Below are 24,125 nucleotides of genomic sequence, written 5' to 3' on the forward strand. Positions count from 1 at the left end.
TGTAAGATCAAAATGCCAAATAGGACTTTTCTAGGAAATCTTGAAGAAGTTATTATTAAGTACAACATGTTTCTGTTTGGATCCAAACACAAGCATTGTTTAGTCATGAAACATTCAACCATCACAAGTATTTCACATGTGGGCTACACACTGGGGCTGAAAAACAAATTGGTCAACTGCATGTGTAAAGTTTTTTGTTTTTTTTAAACCTCATCCTTCATATAATTTGTCCTGAAACAGATACTGGGTTTTCTTTGTGGTATTATATATATATATATATATATATATATATATATATATATATATATATATATATATATATATATATATATATATATACATACCATGAATTGATTGACGTTGACCCCGACTTAAAGAAGTTGAAAAACTTTTTCGGGTGTTACCATTTAGTGGTCAATTGTACGGAATATGTACTGTACTGTGCAATCTACTAATAAAAGTTTCAATCAATCAATCAATGTGCTATATTAAAACATTTTTCTTCTATTTTTCAAGAGTTTGTATATTTTTAAAGTATATTTATTGCACTGCAGCGCTCGTTAAGAACAACATTTCATTATCTTCTATATACTGTGCGTATATGCTCTAAAAATGACGGATAAAGGAATCCAAGTTTGAAAAATGTATTTTTTTAAAGCAACTTATTTTAATTAAAAAAGCTTAGTCCACTTGTAAGTGCTTTCTTATCCTAAAAAAACACAACAACAAAAAAACAACCTTATGTCATGTATATAATACTGCAGTGGTTCTCAAATGGGGGTACGCGTACCCCTGGTGGTACTTGAAGGTATGCCAAGGGGTACGTGAGATTTTTTAAAAACATTCTAAAAATAGCAACAATGCAAAAATCCTTTATAAATATATTTATTGAATAATAATTCAACAAAATATGAATGTAAGTTCAGAGAAATGCAACAATGCAATATTCAGTGTTGACAGCTAAATTTTTTGTGGACATGTTCCATAAATATTGATGTTAAATATTTTTTTTGAAGAAATGTTTAGAATTGTGTTCATGAATCCAGATGGATCTCTATTACAATCCCCAAAGAGGGCACTTTAAGTTGATGATTACTTCTATGTGTAGAAATCTTTATTTATAATTGAATCACTTGTTAATTTTTCAACATTTTTTTTGTCATTTTTATACATTTTTTTTCCAAATAGTTCAAGAAAAATTTAGGGCTATATAAATAATCATTGATTGATTGATTGATTGATAAAATCATGTTCTAATAAACCTACAGTAGTGCAGAAAACGCCATATGCTCTTAATTTTGGAGAAAAAAAATACAAGGGGTTTCAAAATAGACTTAACATAACATTAATTGTTGTTATTATATTATTTTGATGTTAATTATTTTGTTTTTAATTATTATTAATATAATCAAATAATATGTATATTTTATTTGAAGAGCCTTTCACAAACAAACGTGGAATTAAAAAAAAAAATCATGTTTGAACACACAAGGAACTTATGATTGTGAATATAACAAAATATAGCAAAAAAGGACGGTAGGGATATAATGTTTTGAAGATTAATATCCGCCTCAATTGTCCCTCACAGCGACCTGTAGTGACGTCACACCCAAAACAAAGCGATTTACAACCGGGTGATTCGAGCGAGTGGATCTTCTCTTAAAACCATTTTCCCCCTACGAAATGTCACAGGATGCCTGGTAAATAACGACGTCACTCTTACATTTTTTCTGTTTTTTTACCAATATTGAGTCTAAGACTTCATTTTCCAAACGTGTTTCCCTCTTGTTAGCATACTAGCTTCCCCTGTTAGGTTTAATAGTTGAGCAGTATTGTATAAAGTAACCACTTAGATAGGCGTTATGTGTGCTTTATACAACAAGATATAATCCAACAAAATAAATATAGAATTGCTTAACAACACACACTTTGACCTGAGTTCAAACATTTTCTAGGGAGAGCCGATATGTCACGTGATAATTCAATGACCATTTGACGCGATTTAGGTTTTGATTGATTGATTGATACTTTTATTAGTAGATTGCACAGTACAGTACATATTCCGTACAATTGACCACTAAATGGTAACACCCGAATAAGTTTTTCAACTTGTTTAAGTCGGAGTCCACGTTAATCAATTCATGGTACAAATATATACTATCAACATAATACAGTCATCACACAAGTTAATTAATCATAGTATATACATTGAATTATTTACATTATTTACAATCCGGGGGGTGGGATGAGGAGCTTTGGTTGATATCAGAACTTCAGTCATCAACAATTGCATCAACAGAGAAATGTGGACATTGAAACAGTGTAGGTCTTATTTAGTAGGATATGTACAGCCAGCAGAGAACATAGTGAGTTCAGATAGCATAAGAACAAGTATATACATTAGAAGTACATTTGAGTTGTTTATAATCCGGGGAGATGGGATGTGAATGGAGGAGGGTATTAGTAAAGTGTTGAAGTTGCCTGGAGGTGTTGTTTTAGAGCGGTTTTGAAGGAATATAGAGATGCACTTACTTTTATACCTGTTGGGAGTGCATTCCACATTGATGTGGCATAGAAAGAGAATGAGTTAAGACCTTTGTTAGATCGAAATCTGGGTTTAACGTGGTTTGTGGAGCTCCCTCTGGTGTTGTGGTTATGGCGGTCATTTACGTTAAGGAAGTAATTTGACATGTACTTCGGTATCAAGGCGGTGTAGCGGATTTTATAGACTAGGCTCAGTGCAAGTTGTTTTACTCTGTCCTCCACCCTGAGCCAGCCCACTTTGGAGAAGTGGGTTGGATTGAGGTGTGATCTGGGGTGGAGGTCTAAAAGTAACCGGATTAGCTTATTCTGGGATGTTTGGAGTCTAGATTTGAGGGTTTTGGAGGTGCTGGGGTACCAGGAGGTGCAAGCGTAATCGAAGAAGGGTTGAATGAGAGTTCCCGCTAGAATCCTCAAGGTGCTTTTGTTGACCAGAGAGGAGATTCTGTAGAGGAATCTCGTTCTTTGGTTGACCTTTTTGATCACCTTGGTTGCCATTTTATCACAGGAAAGATTAACCTCTAGAATGGAACCTAGGTAGGTGATATCATCCTTCCTGGTGATAACAATGTCACCCACTTTTATAGTGAAGTCACTATATGTCAGTGTATGTTTTGGTTTGCTTGCTTCAATCAATGCAGATTTAAAAACAAAAAAAAACATTGGTTTATTTGATTTTATTTTTTAAATGCAAAAACGATGACAATAAAACAAAGCGTCTTCCCTTTTTTGTGTTGAATAGTAATGATTACATATAATAAAAGGTTTGATTTTCAATGGATATTTCCATCCATCCATCCATTTTCTACCGCTTATTCCCCTGGGGGTTGCAGGGGGCACTGGTGCCTATCTCAGCTGCAATCGGGCGGAAGGCGTTGTACATCCTGGACAAGTCGCCACCTCATCGCAGGGCCAACACAGATAGACAACATTCACACTCAAATTTTCACACGCTAGGGCCAATTTAGTGCTGCCAATCAACATATCCCCAGGTGCATGTCTTTGGAAGTGGGAAGAAGCCGGAGTAGCCGAAGCGAACCCACGCAGTCACGGGGAGGACATGCAAACTCCACACAGAAAGATCCGAGCCCGGGATTGAACCCTGACTACTCAGGACCTTCGTATTGTGAGGCAGACGCACTAACCCCTCTTCCATCGTGAAGCCCCCAATTGATATTCCATATCACAAAAATAAAATTCCCTAGTACAGTGGTTCTCAACCTTTTTTCAGTGATGTACCCCCTGTGAACATTTTTTTTTAATTCAAGTACCCCCTAATCAGAGCAAAGCATTTTTGGTTGAAAAAAAGAGATAAAGAAGTAAAATACAGCACTATGTCATCAATTTCTGATTTATTAAATTGTTTAACAGTGCAAAATATTGCTCATTTTTAGTGGTCTTTCTTGAACTATTTGGAAAAAAGATATAAAAATAACTAAACACTTTATGGACAAATTAACAAGTGATTCAATTATAAATAAATATTTCTACACAAATAAGTAATCATCAACTTAAAGTGCCCTCTTTGGGGATTGTAATAGAGATCCATCTGGATTCATGAACTTAATTCTAAACATTTCTTCACAAAAAAAGAAATCTTTAACATCAATATTTATGGAACATGTCCACGAAAAATCTAGCAGTCAAAACTGAATATTGCCTTGTTGCATTTGTTTTCACAGTCTATGAACTTACATTCATATTTTGTTGAAGTATTATTCAATGAATATATTTATAAAGGATTTTTGAATTGTTGCTATTTTTAAAATATTTAAAAAAAATCTCCCGTACCCCTTGGCATACATTCAATTACCCCCAGGGGTACGCATACCCCCATTTGAGAACCACTGCCCTAGTAAGCAATCGGAGAAAAACGTGTTTTTAATAGTCGGACACCGGAAATGTTTATTTTCAAAATAGAAGCGGGATATTACGATACCCGTGTATGGAACAAAATGACTCCCCAAACTCCACAAACACAAAAAAATTATTATACTCACGCCTTACAATTTGCATGTAAAATAACAATTTTCTTCAATGAAAAAAACGATTCACAAGTTGAAAAAAAATATGATTTTCCTGCAAGTAAAACAACATTTCGCGAATATCATATTTTTTTCTGCAAGTAAAAAAAATGATTCGCTAGTATAAAAACTATTAGCTTCAATTAAAAAAAACATTCAGAAGTATACATCTTTTTCTGAAGGTAAAAAAAAACGGGTTTGCAAGAAAAAAAAAAAATTGGGTTTGCATGTCAGTCAGCATTTTGTGCTCATAAAAATGTTGCTCCATCTTTTCTCAATTTTCTTTATTTTTTTTAAAGAGTGCTCACATCCCTGAAACTTACTGGTTAACCTACAGGTTATGCTTGTTCTTATTCTTTATTATTTTTGGCAGACGGCACCATGCGCCAATAACAGTAGCTTTGACGGCCGCGTGTCAGTGTAGAGGGCAGTTGCGAGGGCTATGAGTTCAAGTGTGTGGATCTCACAGGGCGGAATATTACTGCCAAAAGAGTGGAATAATACTGCAAAATTTTTAACTTTAACAAAATTGTTTTTATACTTACGGATTGTTTTTTTTAATTGAAGAAAATTGTTTTTATACTTGCAAAGCGTTTTTTTTTTTAGTTGCAGAAAATGTTAGTTTTTTTTTCCTTGTGAATTGTTGCGCGTGAGTAAGAACAGTTTTGTCTTCTTGGAATTTTGGCGGTAATTTCATGCCATACCCGTGTGCCTGCCTAAAATATATTTGGAGCCCTACACTGAAAATATTTTAGACATGGCATAACAAGGACTGACATCTGCAGAAATCACACGAAGGTGAAGGCACAAAAGGATTTGATTGCACACTATAGTACAGTAGTATTTCTTACAGTCCTGAATTTAAACCCCTACTTCTTGTTTTGGTGTTGGAATATGAAAAAAAAAATCTGTCTGTTTTTTTCAATTCTCTTGATATGTGTGTAGACATTTCTGTAGATGTCGATCCTTGTTGTGTGATGTCTAAAATTATGTCTATATCGGTCTCACTGTAGCCACTCCACCCATTAACGTGGACCCCGACTTAAACAAGTTGAAAAACGTATTCGGGTTTTACCATTTAGTGGTCAATTGTACGGAATATGTACTGTACTGTGCAATCTACTAATAAAATTTTCAATCAATCAATCAAACCAAAGTCCCAGGCTCAGAGTAAATATCCTAAATTATTTTGAAAAGAAGAACGTCCATGCAGAAAAAAAGATATCCGTGTCTGAAAATCTAATTGTTATTTTTAGATGTAGTTACTGCTCTTTCAACAACAATAAAAGAAAAGAATGCTTTGTTTTTAAACTTCCTTTTTTTCTATTTTAAAATGAATTAAAAAACACCGTCCTTTTTTAATTTCCATTCATAAAAAGAAAATTAAATGACCAAAACATACAGTGACCAATTTAGCTTACCAGAATAGCTCTTGTTTTGCGTTGATGTTTTGCTAAACTTATCCAGAAACCCCTAATTTACTGAGGATTGAACTGTCCAGCACAGACTTTGTTCACATATTCCAACCCTTGCTCTTTAGGTTACAAAATTATGACGCTACTTGTCGGCTGGCACAAGAAATTGCTGAAAACATCCATGAACGGAACAGGCAGCAAAGGACAGGGGGTAACCCCGCCAAGGTAATGTGCTGACGTTGCTAAAAACAGTGCTTCAATGATTTATTTTATTTCATGTCATGTTGTCTTTTTCAGATCAACATGACACTACGGGCGTCGTTGCAGAAGCTCAAACAGAATATCGCCCAGCTTAAAGAGAGCTTGTTGAGGGCTTCATCATCACGGGCGCATGTATCCTTTTTTTTTTCTCTCTTGTTTTATCTCTGAATAGATGCCATGAGACTAAAGATTTTGTTTAAGGTTCTTGTAGGGATATGACATTACCAATAGAGGGCAGCAGAGTATTTTAAAACAGTCAGAAGCTGCAAAGCTGGCCTGCTTTTGGACCAATTCTGCAACTCTAATTCTGTCATATATTTATGACTATGAAGTGTTTCTGCCTGAATGAGAACTCCTCAGAATGCAGTCAGAAGGTGACCGGCGACAGAATCTCATTGACGACTTGCTGACCAGGGAGAAACAGCTCAATGCCACATTCAAAGGCGATGTCGCAGAGCCCGGACCTTCCAGGTATTAAAAGCAAGGGTCATTATTGTACTTGAAGTGAGTAAGTGTTACATAAGTTTTTTGTGGCCCTAAATGCAATTTTGTCTGTGGCCCCATTACGGTCTTCAAAGGGGAACTGCACTTTTTGGGGGGAAATTTGCATATCATTCCCTATGTAAGAGAAGAACACATGTATACAGACATTTCCTTTTTTATGCATTGTAACTTGTAAATAAAAGCTAGCAAAAGTCAGCTAAAAATTAAGGGCAAGGGAGTTGCCCTATTCCACCTATAAATAAATTAATGGGTTGTACTTGTATAGGGCTTTTCTACCTTAAAGGTACTCAAGGCGCTTTGACACTATTTCCACATTTACCCATTCACACACACATTCACACACTGATGGAGGGAGCTGCCATGCAAGGCGCTAACCAGCACCCATCAAGAGCAAGGGTGAAGTGTCTTGCTCAGGACACAACGGACGTGACGAGGTTGGTACTAGGTGGGGATTGAACCAGGGACCCTCGGGTTGCGCACGGCCACTCTACCACTGCGCCACGCCGTCAAGCGTTCTATAAACATCCAAAACCCTCCATCATTGTCTTTTTATGTACGTATGTACTGTTTGTTATTTAATGACAGGCACATTCATAATAACATAATAATAGTAGATTTTATTTTTAAAAAGCACTTTACATTGCGTAAACAACCTCAAAGTGCTACAGTGTATTAAAAAAAAAATAAAAAGATAATACAAATAAATAACAACTAAAAACTAGAACAACCTAATAGCTAGAACTAGTATGCACATATCTAAAAAAAGCTTTTTAAAAAGAAGGGTTTTTAAGCCTTTGTTAAAAGCATTCACAGTCTGTGGCACCCTCAGGTTGTCAGGGAGCGCGTTCCAGAAAGCAGAAAGCCCGGTCTCCCATTGTTTGTAACATGTAATATCTACGTATTTTGCTCATTTTAACCATACGGTGGCATATTAATTTCACAGACACATCAGAACATTGGTTTTTCATTTCAACAACAGTTACACTACTAATATTGGCATACTTCATGAGAGACAACAAAGACTATTTTGAGGCGAGTGATGATCCAAAACCATCCATTTAAGAGCCTAAATATAAGGAGGATAAGATACAAGTTTTAGAAGCTGTATGCTTAACAGATGCTAAACACTAAGCATCATGCAGCACTATTGCTAAGCGCTGCATGAATGGCGACAAATGGGATGTTCATATCTTGCCATTTAAATGAAAAATGAATCATAATCCTGACGCAGGTTTTAAAAAAAAACTAAACATTGCTGCAAACAAGCAACTTCGTGTTGTTCTCTACATCTCCGTGTATAAATTGGATGTCAAAGTTGAGCAACTTCTCGGTTTATGGCCATATCCTTCTACTATCCAGGTGAAAGGCATGATTTATAATTGAGAATAAACCATCACCAACTCAGAGGCGATGGATAAAAAAGAATAGAAGATTAAAAAAAAATCCGTCTTAGCCTGGGCCCTGGAGTGGGGGTGCAGACTGAGGCCAAGGGAAAAAAAAAAAAAAACAATAATAATGATAATCAGTAATTAAGACTTAATGTATTTTTTATGTTTTAAAAGTTATGTAAAGATATGTATTTACCATAAATAATCACGTTTGAGCAATAGAAAAAGACTACATTGACAACTACAATTAACGATATGCCTGCATATGTTGTATTATTCTTTTATTTTTCCATATTTAACGTATTGTGTTGAAATTTGGGGGAAATGTTTATAAAACACACATGGACCCAATAATAAAACTTCAAAAAAGGGTCATTAGAATAATACACAAAGCCTGCTACTATGAACATACCAATCCATTATTTATGAGTTCAAATGTGTTAAAAATTTTCAGACATTGTGTTTTTAAAAACAATGGAAATTCTGTTTCGAGTAAAGAACAACAGCCTTCCAGCTTGTATTCTCAGGCTATTTCATTTAAGAGGAGAAAACTATAATTTACGGGGGATATCGATTTTTGAAATAGGTAAAGCGAGAACAAATATAAAATACAAATGTATTGTATTACAGTTTTAGGAGTTAAATGGTGGAACAAGCTCAGTGATGAGCTGAAGACATGCACTTCTCTGGTAAGGTTTAAGAAAACATTGAAAGGTGAAATAATTGAAAATTATTAAATATAGTAACAATTACTTTCATCCCATTGATTTTTGATTTTTTTTTTTTTTTTAACGTTGATGTTCCAGGCAATCTAATCTTCTGTGAAGATATAGGATAGGCACATATAAGCTTTGGCTTCAGCCTATTCCTTTTTGGGTCATTCTTTTTCTTTTTTTTGTTTGTAAATGTGCATTATTGTATACATATAACATGTACTGTAAAACTGATCACACAAAATGGTTGATTGATTTGATTGATTATATGAACGAGATATAGTGATTTCATTCATTATTTCATTCAATCAATTTCAATCCAATATTGGCCGGTATAGCTCGGTTGGTAGAGCGGCCGTGTCAGCAACTTGAGGGTTGCAGGTTCGATCCCCGCTTCCGCCATCCTAGTCACTGCCGTTGTGTCCTTGGGCAAGACACTTTACCCACCTGCTCCCAGTGCTACCAACACTGGTTTAAAAGGTAAAAAAATATTAGATATTGGGTTTCACTATGTAAGACGCTTTGAGTCACGAGAGAAAAAGCGCTATATAAATATAATTCACTAATTCACAATATGTTAAATTGTCATGTGTTTAAATTTCAAAAAATGTCCAAAGTTTATATATATATATATATATATATATATATATATATATATATATATATATATATATAAAAAAGTTCATAAATCCAAGTGTAAAGAAAAGTGTTTATGTCCTACCACAGTGAAAACTGTTATTCCGTGTTGGCATTAATTGAAAAAAAACAAAACCATAACACAATAAATGGACAAAAGCTTTAAAAAAAATAAAAAAAATAATGCTCTTTATCTTATTGGAAAAGGTTTGGCTACAATATAAACTTAAATAGTACAGTTGTTTTGGAAATACGGATGTAAATCTGTCACGTTGACATCGTTTGAATCAGTGCTAAATTATAAATTATTTCTAAAGAATTTTGAATGGACGCCGGAGGGATTCTGCTAAACCAAATTAAAACTATTACAAAGGCCATGTTGACTCTCCGCTGAATAAAAGTATAGCAGGAACAAAGTATAATTTCAGTCCATCAAAGTTACCAGTCCCCATAATCACGAGGCCCCCACTAGTTGTTGTAGCCCTTAACAACCGCAATGAGTGTTAGAGCAATTTTTCATGTGAACGGAGTTGTCAGAACGCTGGTTTGTGATCTATTAATAAAGTTTGACTGACCTATCTGACGGCTTCACGGTGGAAGAGGGGTTAGTGCATCTGCCTCACAATACGAAGTTCCTGCAGTCCTGGGTTCAAATCCAGGCTCGGGATCTTTCTGTGTGGAGTTAGCATGTTCTCCCCGTGAATGCGTGGGTTCCCTCCGGGTACTCCGGCTTCCTCCCACTTCCAAAGACATGCACCTGGGGATAGGTTGATTGGCAACACTAAATTGGCCCTAGTGTGTGAATGTGAGTGTGAATGTTGTCTGTCTATCTGTGTTGGCCCTGCGATGAGGTGGCGACTTGTCCAGGGTGTACCCCGCCTTCTGCCCAATTGTAGCTGAGATAGGCGCCAGCGCCCCCCGCGATCCCAAAAGGGAATAAGCGGTAGAAAATGGATGGATGACCTATCTGACTGTTTTGTTGACATTCCCTTTAGCGCAGCTTCATCTACTGGATGCATAATGTAACCCCAGCCTCTACTGTAGCATCTATTCTATGTGCCTTATAATGCGATGCGCCTTATATATGAACAAAATATTAAAATAGGGCATTCATTGAAGGTGCGCCATTTAATAAGGTGCGCCTTATAGTGCGGAAAATACGGTATATGGTTGATTTATAAAATAGGGAGGTAATTTCCAATCACCCTGCACAGTTTATACATGGAATTTATTTTATAATATATAAAAAATATTTTGTACAAATACCTCTCTGCAGTTGAGTAAAGACATTGTGGCCACTATAGGAGCAAATTCAGCATTTCATTACGCTGACTGTCTTGTCATTGTCAACCATTTTTATAAAAGCCAAATCAAGCACTAGTCCATGAATCATCCGGCGCCAATCTGCTTAAAAGACACCATTTTTTTAATTTAAAAAGGAGAAAAGACAGTACTGGATGCCTAATTAAAAATAATGAATCCTCATTCTCTTGTCGATGTCCTTGACCAGAGAGGTCGAAAAGCTCTGAGCTGGGCTTTGATGATGTGTCACTGGTCACTAACTTTCTACAAGTCTGTGCACCCAGTGTGAACTCAGAATTGACCCCGTGTGCCACGACCCCTCACTGTGCTATCACTCGGAAGAAAGTCGGTCTGTCTGCCAGCCTGGCATATGGCTTCCGCTTACATTTCTTTTTTTTATTCAAAGAGATTGTTTGCTTTGCACCATTGAACGTATACTTGGCACCTGTAAAAATTAACACACATTTAATAATAGATACATGGCACTAACTAAGCAGTTAGTGTGTTCATAGGTTGTTACAAGTAATTTTCTATGGACAGACGAAGCAGCTATTTTAGGTATTGTGGTATTATTATTATTATTATTATTACTACAATAACAACCTCATGCATTCATCTATGTAAGTACTTTTTATTATTCTGTTTTGTAAAGGAGGCTGTTTATTTAATTTGATGCATTCCAATAGTTGTAAATATGTCATTAACGGGTAGGGTGTTGTAATTACATTTTTATGTACAGAACCTGTTGTATTTCCTATATGTTGCTCACATGTAAAAGGGTAATGTTACATCTACAGGCCACACGTATACCTTAATGCAGTGGTTCTCAAATGGGGGTAAGCGTACCGCTGGGGGTACTTGAAGGTATGCCAAGGGGTACGTGAGATTTAAAAAAAAATATTCTATGAATAGCAACAATTCAAAAATCCTTTATAGATATACTTATTGAATAATACTTCAACAAAATATGAATGTATGTTCATAAACTGTGAAAAGAAATGCAATATTCAGTGTTGACAGGTAGATTTTTTGTGGACATGTTCCATAAATATCGATGTTAAAGATTTCTTTTTTTGTGAAGAAATGTTTACAATTGAGTTCATGAATCCAGATGGATCTCTATTACAATCCTTAAAGAGGGCACTTTAAGTTGATTATTACTTCTATGTATAGAAATCGTTATTTATGATTGAATCACTTGTTTATTTTTCAACAAGTTTTTAGTTATTTTATATATTTTTTTACAAATAGTTCAAGAAAGAACACTGCAAATGAGCAATATTTTGCACTGTTATACAATTTAATAAATCAGAAACTGATGACATAGTGCTGTATTTTGCTTCTTTATCTCTTTTTTTCAACCAAAAATGCTTTGCTCTGATTAGGGGTTACTTAAATTTAAAAAAATGTTCACAGGGGGTACATCACTGAGAAAAGTTTGAGAACCACTGCCTTAATGTACAGTATACATTGATCTTTTTACCCTTTACACCATTTTTATTAATGGGCTTTAACTCAAAATTGTCAGCCACCTGTTTGTCCCCTTTGTATAATTTGTGTGCTGTGAACCAATACCTTTGTTAGAAGTGTCCATGATCAATATTGATATCGATCAGATATCAGCAAAAAAGCAATTTGCTAGCATCTGAAATATCAAGTACACTCTCTGATACAAGCAGTTCTGCAGCTTGTTTATTTGTGCAAAATTTAAATGTCCTCCAATAAGCTCACAAGGTTGATCTTTTCTTCTATTTTAGTGAAGTCCTTTATAAAAGGTTAACATGGTAGGCTCTCGTCCACTACGAGCTATAAGCTACACAAAAGCTAGGCACACTATAGCATGAGAGCTAGACATAAGGCCTGAGTGTCCTTGATTAATCAATATTGACGTCTAAAAGATCACATTTGTCAATACAAACAAGTATTAAAAAAATTATAGTTGCATATTTCTCACAGATACAAAGTCTTAGTGGCAGAAGCGTATTAGAAAGTACACGGTAACAAATGTGTCTGCGTCATTCAACTAAATGTTTGAATGATGGTTATCCTAACATCATGATTTATTGTGGCCACTAGGTGTTGCCAAAAACCATTACTACTCCACATCAATTTAAAGGCCTACTGAAACCCACTACTACCCACCACACAGTCTGATAGTTTATAAATCAATGATGAAATATTAACATTGCAACACATGCAAATACGGCCCTTTTTAGTTTACTAAATTGCAATTTTAAATTTCCCGGGAGTTTTTTCTTGAAAACTTTGCGTAATGATGACGTGTACGCTTGACGTCATGGGCTGTTAGGGAATATGAGCGCTGCGCACACACACAGCTAAAAGTCGTCTGCTTTAACGGCATAATTACACAGTATTTTGGACATCTGTGTTGCTGAATCCTTTTCAAATTGTTCAATTAATATTGGAGAAGTCAAAGTAGAAAGATGGAGTTGGGAAGCTTTAGCCTTTAGCCACACAAACACACATTGATTCCTTGTTTAAAATTCACAGAGGTGAAACTTTACTATGGATCACATCGAACATGGATCCCAACCGAATGTCAACCAGCAGGTTTCGGGGAGAAAATTGTGGTAAAAAGTCGCTTCTTACCGGAGATCAGCTGAGCTTGTGCCGCCCATAAAGCTGCCGTCGACTTCCCTGAGACACTGCGCGTCAACACACCCGTGGACATACACCTCTGACTATCAGGTACTATTAAACTCACTAAAACACTATCAACACAATAGAAAGATAAGGGATTTCCCAGAATTATCCTAGTAAATGTGTATAAAAACATCAGAATCCGTCCCAATGCAATCGCTTTTTTTTTTCCTAGTTCGTCGCTATCAATATCCTCAAACACAAATCTTTCATCCTCGCTCAAATTAATGGGGAAATTGTCGTTTTCTCGGTCCGAATAGCTGTTTTTGTTGGAGGCTCCAATTAAAATCAATGTGAATATGTGAGGAGCCATCATCATGTGACGTCATCGTCTGCGACTTCCGGTAGAGGCAGGGGTTTTCTCTTAGCGCCGAAAGTTGCGAACTTTATCGTGGATGTTGTCTACTAAATGCTTTCAGCAAAAATATGGCAATATCCCGAAATGATCAAGTATGACACATAGAATGGACCTGCTATCCCCGTTTAAATAAGAAAATCTAATTTCAGTAGGCCTTTAAAGACAACTTGAATACATTCCGAATGGTTAATGATAAGTTTAGTTGACTAATTGTACTTAATCAAACCTTTTACAACATTCCACACTACAAAATATCAAAAGTATACATGATTTGTGCTGATATTGTATCGATCCATACCGGCCTATTTTTAAGGCTCCATATTGGTATCATATTGAAGGTGATACTGGTTTATATTCCCCATTCTTGTTTTTTAAACTGCAGTATTGTTCACTTGAGGACACTTATTTGCTCGAAATAAACTTCTACCAACAACTAACAAAGTCCAGCTTGTATGCTATTGTGTGCTTAGTGGTTGTGTAGCTGTTAGCTCCTAGCAGCCTATACCCTACCATATTTACCTTTTATAAATTACTTCACTAATTTTGAGAACTTTAAGCTCTTTTGGCTGTCGAGCTTAGCAAATGTAAACGTACTGCAGGACTGCTTGTATTGGAGTGCTGACTTTTTTACTGCACTTAAATGTAGAATATATTTATATTACCCACATATTATAAATATAATATATGTTATATATTATTTATTATTATTATTATTGTTTGTTGTGAGCGAACTGTGGTGCTGAATTTCCCCCAGGATGAATAAAGTACTTTCTATTCTATTCTATTCTATTCTATATTGGGAATTTTAGATGCAAGCAATTACTTGTTTTTTTATTGGACCAACGCTTACATTACTTTCTTGGATTATATTTACCACTGCTCCTATTTGAAATACTAGGTTCTTTGGCAGTATTTTCCATCAAAATTAGGTCAAACTTAATTGCATACAGCTTTATGGATACAGAATATATACATTTTATAAATACACAAGACATATTTTCGGACAGGTTCAAGATACTAATATGAAGATTAACACGAGTATGGATAAGTGCGGGAATGCATTAATTTGGATATAACAGTTGTGTGTGGAATAATGAGGTGCTTAATTAACAGCGTGGATGTGTGAAAAGCTGTCTTGAGTTGTCCGGTGGTTTTTGAATACCTCCTTTCTTGGTAGTTTAGTAGTAAAGTACATTGACATTAGAATAATTTTGACTGATAGTATATTGCGTCGAGGCCTGTCTTCATCTAGAGCAGGGGTCGGGAACCTTTTTGGCTGAGAGAGCCATGAAAGCCAAATATTTCAAAATGTATTTCCGTGAGAGCCATATCATATTTTTTAACACTGAATACAACTAAATGCATGCATTTTTAAGTAAGACCAACATTTTTAGAGTATAATAAGTCTCTTATTCTTTTTCATAACATTGTTATTCTGAAGCTAACCAATAATAAATAAAATGTCATGTCTGTTGATCATGTTTTTCTTTGGCCATGTGCTGTTTGTCTTTTGGACTCTTTAAGTTCCTGTTTTTTTTCTACTCCCTTGTCTGGTTTCAGTGGTTACTCATTTTGTCCACCTGTCTCTGGTGGACAAAATGCCCACTCACCTGCTTCCCGAGCACTAATCAGAGGCAGTATTTAAGCTTGTCTTTGCCAGTCAGTCGCCCTGGCGTCAATGTGATCTTTTCTTTCTCTGTGCTGACTTGTTTCATGCCTTGCTATAGTTTCGTGCTTCATGCCATGCCAAGTAAGTTTTGTTTGATTTATGTTCATAGTCTGTTTATGCCTTAGCTTTCTTCTTAGCCCAAGTTGTGCCTCCGCTGTGAGCGATTTTTGTTTTTATCTTTTTTTAGTTTAAATTAAGTCATGTTTTTACCTAAATGCCATGTCCCAAGTAGTCGGTCTGCCTTCCTGGAAGAACGACCCCGCAGTAAGCTGCACCCCCCCCCCCCCAACCCCCCCACCCCCATCGTGACATAAAATACTTCTTACCATTAATGCGACTTCTTGAACAGGTGTGGTAGGAAACGGATGGATGGATTCAGATGCATGAGAATGTTTTATATTTTGAACTTTATTTTTAGCACTGAGGTATCCAGCGGAATTATTTATAATTATCGTGTTAAGCAATGTCAGCTAAGATTTATCTGAGAGCCAGATGCAGTCATCAAAAGAGCCACATCTGGCTCTAAAGCCATAGGTTCCCTACCCCTGATCTAGAGGCACCTTGCAGGGGAATATTGTAATTGTGTTAATTTTTAGCAAGGTTCAGTATTTTTTTATCGCCAGTTGCTGATTAGTGTATTCTGCTATTGGTTTTAAGAGGTTTTATGCATGATGCAGGAATAATTGCCATCTCAGAACCAATGGTTATAAACCCGAATGTGAACTTGTCTAAAATCTTTCAAGTTTGAATTTTCAGATTGAGCTGCTGAGCGGTGCTTTGCGCACGCTTTCATCTTTTTACAGACCACACACCCAATTACTTAAAAGGCTTTTGAAGAATAAAAAAGGAAAATCTCAAATGACACTTGCTAATAAATTTACTTGGCAAACTTTAGTCATGTGGTCATATGCTTTTTCAGTTTGCACAGTGAGATCTAACTTATAACGGTGATTTGTGGGTGGAAGCCATTCCCACTGTGTGGTCTCTTGAGGAATGACTGTGGGGGGCAAAGGGATTGCTACGCTTGAGTAATCTAAGACACCCTTTTTTTTTTGGGATAATTTGGGGTAAAAAGGGGGGAGTGTTGCTTAGGTGTCTAAAATCTATCCCCGAGACAATGCCTTCTGAGCATCTCCGTTTCAGACGAAGCAAAAGAAGGATGTGGCGCCGAGATTTGAAGGCTCACTGCACCTCATTGCCCCTTCGGACCACCTTTCCTCAATTATTCACTAACCTCTTCTTGCTATTTGATTGCACTGGAAATAATCATAATTAGTTAAGTCTCCTCTGTCCAAGTCGCTCAGTCAGGTCGAGGGTGCTCAAGCCTCATTGGCGGCAGTCTCTTCCTTTGTGGCTGCCAAAAGATGTGCCTGACTGGTTTTGGCGTTCCCCACTGACTGGCTAATTGGATCTTCACACACTGGGCACTTGCAGGGATGAAGTGGCGGGTCTGCACACAGTCTTGTAGTAATCAAACATGTCAGAGAAATTAGACCGAATGCCTTGTCTCAGCGACTCAGCTGACCGTATCGACAAGGCATTACAGACCACATGAAAGCAGCTTGGAATAATCATTGCATTGCGAAATGAGATAAAGTAATATGTGGCCCAAACCCAGTTTCTTAAATGAAAATAGTAAAACAATCAGTTTTCTCGTGGTATTTCCTCACATGTCGATTGGCTGACACGCCGCATGGCTCAGGTCTCCATTGTCGGCGACTTGATCTGAGCAGACTTGGTTGAAGTCAGACTCACACAGCGACCTGTCACCACAAGACTTCCACCGACAGCTTTAAGCAATCAGCAGAGGAATAGCTTTAAAACCACATTGCAGTGTTTAAGCTCTCTGGGCTGTTGCTTTGTTGCTGGAAACCTCTCTAGCATTCCACAGTCCTGTGACAGATTAACATGCACACAAAGGCTGCACCAAGCAACCTGGAGACCCCCCCGATCAAAATGAGTAAATAAATGCTGTGATGTTTTGTGTGATCCATAGGGGGTCAGCTATTATAACTGTAATGAGCAGAGTATTGTGAAAGTAACATGCCTCGTGCAGATGTGAACAGTATACAGATGTGTAGACAGGCATCATCAGGCAATTTAATTATTTACAAAAGTCACAAGATGATGCATGATAGCCGGTGTTGACTTGTATTTTGATGTAATAATTGGAAAATTGCGTTCTGATTCCTCAACTACTGTACTTCCTTGAAAGGGAACTTCACTTTTTTTATTATGTTTGCCCATCATTTACAATCCTTGTGTGAGACAAGCACACGTATGTTTTATTTTTTATGCATTCTAACCTATGAATAAACCCTGGCCTATAAAGTGCTCTAAAATTATCCAAACTCTATCAAGGTTTTATATGCACATGTAGTGGGACAAAAAAGTATTTAGTCAGCCACCGATTGTGCAAGTTCTCCCACTTAAAACGATGACAGAGGTCTGTAATTTTTATCATAGGTACACTTTAACTCTGGGAGACAGAATGTGAAAAAAAAATCCAGGAATTCACATTGTAGGAATTTTAAATAATTTATTTGTGAATTATGGTGGAAAATAAGTATTTGGTCAACCATTCAAAGCTCTCACTGATGTTAGGTTTTGGCTCAAAATCCCACGATACATGGCCCTATTCATATCAATCGTCCTGTCCTCTTAGCTGAAAAAACAGCCCCAAAGCATGATGTTTCCACCCCCATGCTTCACAGTAGGTATGGTGTTCTTGGGATGCAACTCAGTATTCTTTTTCCTCCAAACACGACGAGTTGAGTTTATACCAAAATGGATACCTGGATGATACAGCAGAGGATTGGGAGAATTTCATGTGGCCAGATGAAATCAAAATATAACTTTTTGGTATAAACTCAACTCGTCGTGTTTGGAGGAGGAAGAGTACTGAGTTGTATCCCAAGAACACCATACCTACTTTAAAGCATGGGGGTGGAAACATCATGTTTTGGGGCTGTTTTTCTGCTAAGGGGACAGGACGATTGATCCGTGTTAAGGAAAGAATGAATGGGGCCATGTATCGTGAGATTTTGAGCCAAAACCTCCTTCCATCAACGAGAGCTTTGAATGGTTGACCCAATTTTTATTTTATTTTTTTCCAAGATGGCGCTGCTGTAGCGGCTGCTGTAGGCAGGAGCTCTGTGTTCTTGTGTCATCCTTTTGTGTTTCCCTCTTGTTTTCATGTGTTATTATATTTTTTTGCATTTTGGTCCGGGACCCTTTGGGACTGTGTGACAAGGGGTGGCACTTTCGTGACCTCTGTGGTGCTTTTTTTGTGGACTTCTGGATCTGCCTCCCGGGAGCCTTTTGGCCATGGAGACCAGCTGCTGGGTGTCTGCCACACCGGAGTCTGTTTGGAGGGACTGGAGGAGATGCGGATGAGGGGACAGGGCTGCGGAGCTAGCACTGAGCGCTGGGACGGAGAGGCTTTTGCGCGGTGTCTCGACTGGGTGAGCAGGTGTCGGACACCTCAGTCACCTTGGACGTATCCTCGCTCATCCATGCGGACTGGGCACTGGCCGAGAGTGGAGTCGGCTGTTTTGGTTGCTTTGTTGGGTCTGCTTCTGTCTCTGGCCATGCTCCCTCCTCCCCAGCGGACAATGGCGTGGAACACCGCAGAGGCCACCACAGTGTATATGTTTATTTTACTTTTTATTCGTAGCTTTATGTAGAAGTGTCTGGTTGTAGCTGCTGCTTTAATGTCTTTAATGTCCTCTGTGTTTTTTGATGTTTGATGTTTCCCTCTTACACACATGTAAGAGGGATGTGTACTATGGCTATGAGTTGTTGTTTTTTTGTTGTTGTTGTTTTTGTGCTGAAAATTGTAATTTTCCTGACGGAATAAATAAAGTACTATCTAAATACTTATTTTCCACCATAATTTACAAATACATTCTTTAAAATTCCTACAATGTGAATTCCTGGATTTTTTTTTTCCACATTCTGTCTTTCACAGTTGAAGTGTACCTATGATAAAAATTACAGACCTCTGTCATCATTTTAAGTGGCAGAACTTGCACAATCGGTGGCTGACTAAATGCTTTTTTGCCCCACTGTATATAAGTATATATGTAATGTAGTTACAAGCACAGTCATAATAACATGTAATATTGATGTATTTTGGTCATTTTAAATAGTGATCGACCGATATGTATTTTTCAAGGCGGATACCGAATATTGGTAGGGAAGGAGCTGATCTCTATTTACAGTAGAAATTAAATTATGGCGTCAACATTTTCAATAATACTAGTACAAACTGTAACACTTTGTTTAAATGCATTAAGCATGTTTAAAAAAACAAAAACAACAACAAGTAGATAAAAACAAACAAAAACCGAAAGTGAAGGGAGTTTCTTCGCACAGTTGCATTTCTTAAAAAGTTAAATAAAGTGTTTATTGAATTAATAGTTCCCGAAAATATAACAGCAGTATGATGTACTATTCAACACTGGGTAGTTCATGTAGGGAAGGGGTCACCAACCCAGCTGACCAGTCAATCTTTGAGACCCTACAGGGATGACGACTGATGGAATGTTCATATCTTTTTTTTTAGGTGAAGAATTAATCATAATCCTTGCAAAGGGGTTAAAAAAAGTCAGAAACCAGTTATATTGGGCTTTGTACTTGTTTTTAATGTGTTTTTACTGAAAAATGTTATATTTTTTTTACTTTTTTGATTTAATATTTTAATTTAAATTTTCTAACCAAGGTGTGTGTTTGCTGCTGTTGTATGCATTTCTCTAACTTTGTTTTGCTGCCCTCTTGGCCAGATCACTCTTAGAAAAGGGATTTTGATCTCAATGAGTTTTTACCTGGTGAAATAAAGGAAAGAAAGAAATACATATGTATAACCGAGAATCAACTTTCACCTGCTCAGAGGCGATGCATTAGCTCACCAGCTCATGGAGTCATTATAGCAGAATAATCTAGTTACCACTCTGTGATCAATGATCCACTAAAAGTAGGTCGTTAACATTAACGTTCATAATAACTATATCGCATATACTTGGTAATATTCAGGTCACGAAATGTTAATGGAATATTGTTGGCTTTTTTGGATGTTTATCTGTGGGTTTTATGGGCACTCTAAATGCAAAAGATGCAATCACTCCCATTAGCTCAATTCTTAGATTACTTTTATTTACAAATTAAAATGCATTAAAAATACATGTATTATTGTCTCTTATAAAAATTGTATATTATATGAAAAAAATAAGTGCAGGTCTCCTTTAAAAATAATACAAGTCATCTATTAAGGGTCAAATCAAATATAAACATTATTGTGTATCTCACTTTGTGGTTCTTTCACAAACCAAAAGGTATGTTTAATTAAAATAATGTACAGTTCATCAAAAAATATTATGTTAATTTCACTTTGTTTTTCTACGCCACTGTAGATTTCAGCTTTACAGATGCCATGACTGCTTTGCAGGCCTTAGCTGTTGTGGTAAAAATGTCTACTGAGACACATTTTGGTATCAGATGCTATATTAAAGGTATTTACAGCCACTCAGTTGCTTAGTTATTATTCTGTTGGGGGAAAAGTTGGTGTATATAACGAATCAGCAGAATGTAAACAAGAACAACCCAAGATTCATTGTATTCTTGTTCCTAATCTCTTCAAGATCCACCTTAATGGCAGGAGGAGCAGGAATGAGCGAAGAAGTCACAGCAAACCCGTGGCTCATTAATGAAACAGAGGAAACCAAGGGCTTGACTTTTGGAGAGATTAAACAGCAGCAACAACGAATCGTGGAAGGTAAATCTACAGCAGTGTTTTTCAACCTTTTTTGAGCCAAGGCACATTTTCTGTGTTGAAAAAATCTGGAGGCAAACCATCACCTGAAATCACTAAAAAAACAAAGCTCAGTTGACAGTACAAAGTCGTTGTCGCAATTGTTGGATATGACTTTAAACCATAACCAAGCATGCATTACTATAGCCTTTGTCTCAAAGTAGATGTACTGTCTCGACCGGTCACATCACACTGTATCCATTTTTTGCTGTTATCCTGTGTGTAGTGTTTTAGTTCTTGTCTTGCGCTCCTATTTTAGTGGCTTTTCCTCTTTTTTTTTTTTTTATATTTTCCTGTGGCAGTTTCATGTCTTCCTTTGAGCGATATTTCCCGCATCTACTTTGTTTTAGCATTTAAGAATATTTAAGTTGTGTTTATCCTTCAGTGTGGGGACATTGTGGATTGTCATGTCATGTTTGGATGTACTTTGTGGACACCATCTTTGCTCCGCAGTAAGTCTTTGCTGTCGTCCAGCATTCTGTTTTTGTTGACTTTGTAGCCAGTTCAGTTTTAGTTTCGTTTTGCATAGCCTTCCCTAAGCGTCAATGTTTTTTCTTAGGGGCACTCACCTTTTGTTTACTTTTGGTTTAAGCATTAGACATCTTTTTACCTGCACCATCCCTCCTGCTGTTTCCGACATCTACAAAGCAATTAGTTACTGGCTGCCACCTACTGAGATGGAAGAGTATTACACGGTTACTCTGCCTATCTCTAGACAGCACCGACACTCAACAACAACACATCATTTGCAGACTATAATTACTGGTTTGCAAAAAATATTTTTAACCCAAATAGGTGAATTTAGATAATCTCCTACGGCACACAAGACTGTATCTCACGGCACACTATTGTGCCGCGGCACAGTGGTTGAAAAACACTGATCTACATGATTCACCTACAGCACTGATGCATACATTTTGGAAGGGGGATAATGTTATGAACAACAAGCTTTAAAGTTTTTTAAGGTTAAATATTTCTTCAAAACCAATTGTCTTTATATGGAGGTTAATTTATGTCTTTAATAAGAAAGCTTTTTTTTTTACACTGAATTTATGTAACTGAATTATTTGCGTTGGAATTTTATGATCTGAATTTTTTTTTTTACTTCAAATTATGAAAAAAAAAATTGGTAACAAAATGCATTTGTGTTTTAAAATTCAGTGTTTAAAGATTCAGGCTAAGAATATTCAGGGCAGAAAAAATTGCTGCATCAAAACACCAGACCCACATTCCAGCAAATTAAGACCGAAGCAATCGATCCTGTCTCAGAACCAGCCAATGGGGTGTCAAGTTTGAAGACACTGACAAGGGTCTTGCAAAACAGCAAAAAAACGGTAGTTACTTACCTGGGCATAATACAACATGATAAAAAAAAAAATTTGTGCGGCCTGCTGGAAGTTTCCAAACCATAGAAATGATTCCAATGGTCAGAATCTTCACTTTTGTGTGGCATACTGGTCACTATGGTAACCATAGGCACTACATTACTGCAGCTCCATGCAGACCAGGCATGAACAAGAGTGGGCGGGACTTGTTTAAACAGCAACAAACCTGAGATGCAAGTATCAGGGGAAGGCAGATATTTTGTTGAATATGTGTATGTTTTCTACGATTTGCGAATATGTTTTATTGTGTTTGATGCATCTTTGTTGATCTTGCTCGATTATAAAAGATGTCAATCAAGGAAGTGGTCTGGGAAATTGAGGAGCAACGTTCATATATACGTTATCTCAATATTCAGGGTTCTTTTGGGGACGGCATGGTACGGTTGGGAGAGTGACCGTGCCAGCAACCTGAGGGTTCTTGGTTCAATCCCCACCTTCTACCACCCTCCCACATCTGCTGTCATAGAGCAAGCTCCTGACGGGTCGTGGTTAGAGCCTTGCATGGCAGCTCCCACCATCAGTGTGTGAATGTGGAAATAGTGTCCAAAGCGCTTTGAGTACCTTGAAGGTAGAAAAGCGCTATACAAGTATAACCCATTTACCATTTATTGTCATAGTTAATATTGTGAACCTGACATCTTGTATTTTCATTTACGTTCTGAATTTTTTATTCAGTAAAAAAACACAAATTTAATTCTGTTTTTGAGATGGTCAGGTATAACGCTTTTAGTATTAGTCATTAAAACAATTTTTGATAATGATAATACATAGAACACTGTTAAGGTGATTTCACTTGATTAAGCATTTTCCAACATTCCGCGATACAAAATAATAAAAGTATGTATGATTTGTGCTGATATCGTATTAGATCAATGTATGTGTCTGCCAATTCTTAAGGCGTCAATATTAGTATCATCCATCCATCCATCCATTTCCTACTGCTTGTCCCTTTTTAGGGTCGCGGGGGGTACTGGAGTATATTTCAGCTGCATTTGGAAGGAAGGCGGTGTACACCCTATTTAGCGTTGCCAATCAACTTATCATATTGGATGTTAAAAGGTTGTATCAGGACACCCTGTCTTGTCACTGTAACCCGCTGTCAGTAATAGGGACTTTCCAGTAAAAGACAGTAAAACACATACTGTCATTATGTCCGCGCGAAGAAGCAATTAATAGATTAACATATTTCAAACACAAAACGGACTGGATTCAGTGTGTATTTGCTGCTTGAGACATGAAAGGTAGCTGTTATGCTCAAGAGCCATAGGTTCCCTACTCCTGGGCTAGAGTATTCAAATGAGTTTTAAGATGTGATTTAAATACTTCTGCTGAGGTAGATTCTCTAACTGTTACCGTGAGGGCGTTCCAGAGTACTGGAGCCCGAATAGAAAACGCTCTATAGCACGCAGACTTTTTTGGGGGCTCTGGGAATCACTAACAAGCCGGAGTTCTTTGAACG

General features: G+C 36.9%; 1 protein-coding gene across 1 annotated transcript in view; it reads left to right on the top strand.

Annotated features, from left to right (window-relative positions):
• Positions 1-1,581: 1,581 nt before the first annotated feature.
• stx8 (syntaxin 8) overlaps positions 1,582-24,125 on the top strand; it is a 94,044-nt gene continuing 71,500 nt past the window's right edge. Inside the window, exons 1-5 of the mRNA XM_061911124.1 lie at positions 1,582-1,700; positions 6,106-6,205; positions 6,278-6,396; positions 6,602-6,712; positions 21,112-21,245. Of these exons, the coding sequence (XP_061767108.1) occupies positions 1,684-1,700; positions 6,106-6,205; positions 6,278-6,396; positions 6,602-6,712; positions 21,112-21,245 (481 nt within the window). The 5' untranslated portion in view covers positions 1,582-1,683. The remainder of the gene's footprint in view (positions 1,701-6,105; positions 6,206-6,277; positions 6,397-6,601; positions 6,713-21,111; positions 21,246-24,125) is intronic.

The sequence above is a fragment of the Nerophis ophidion genome, linkage group LG01 (assembly GCF_033978795.1).
Source record: "Nerophis ophidion isolate RoL-2023_Sa linkage group LG01, RoL_Noph_v1.0, whole genome shotgun sequence".
NCBI classification, from domain to species: Eukaryota; Metazoa; Chordata; class Actinopteri; order Syngnathiformes; family Syngnathidae; genus Nerophis; species Nerophis ophidion.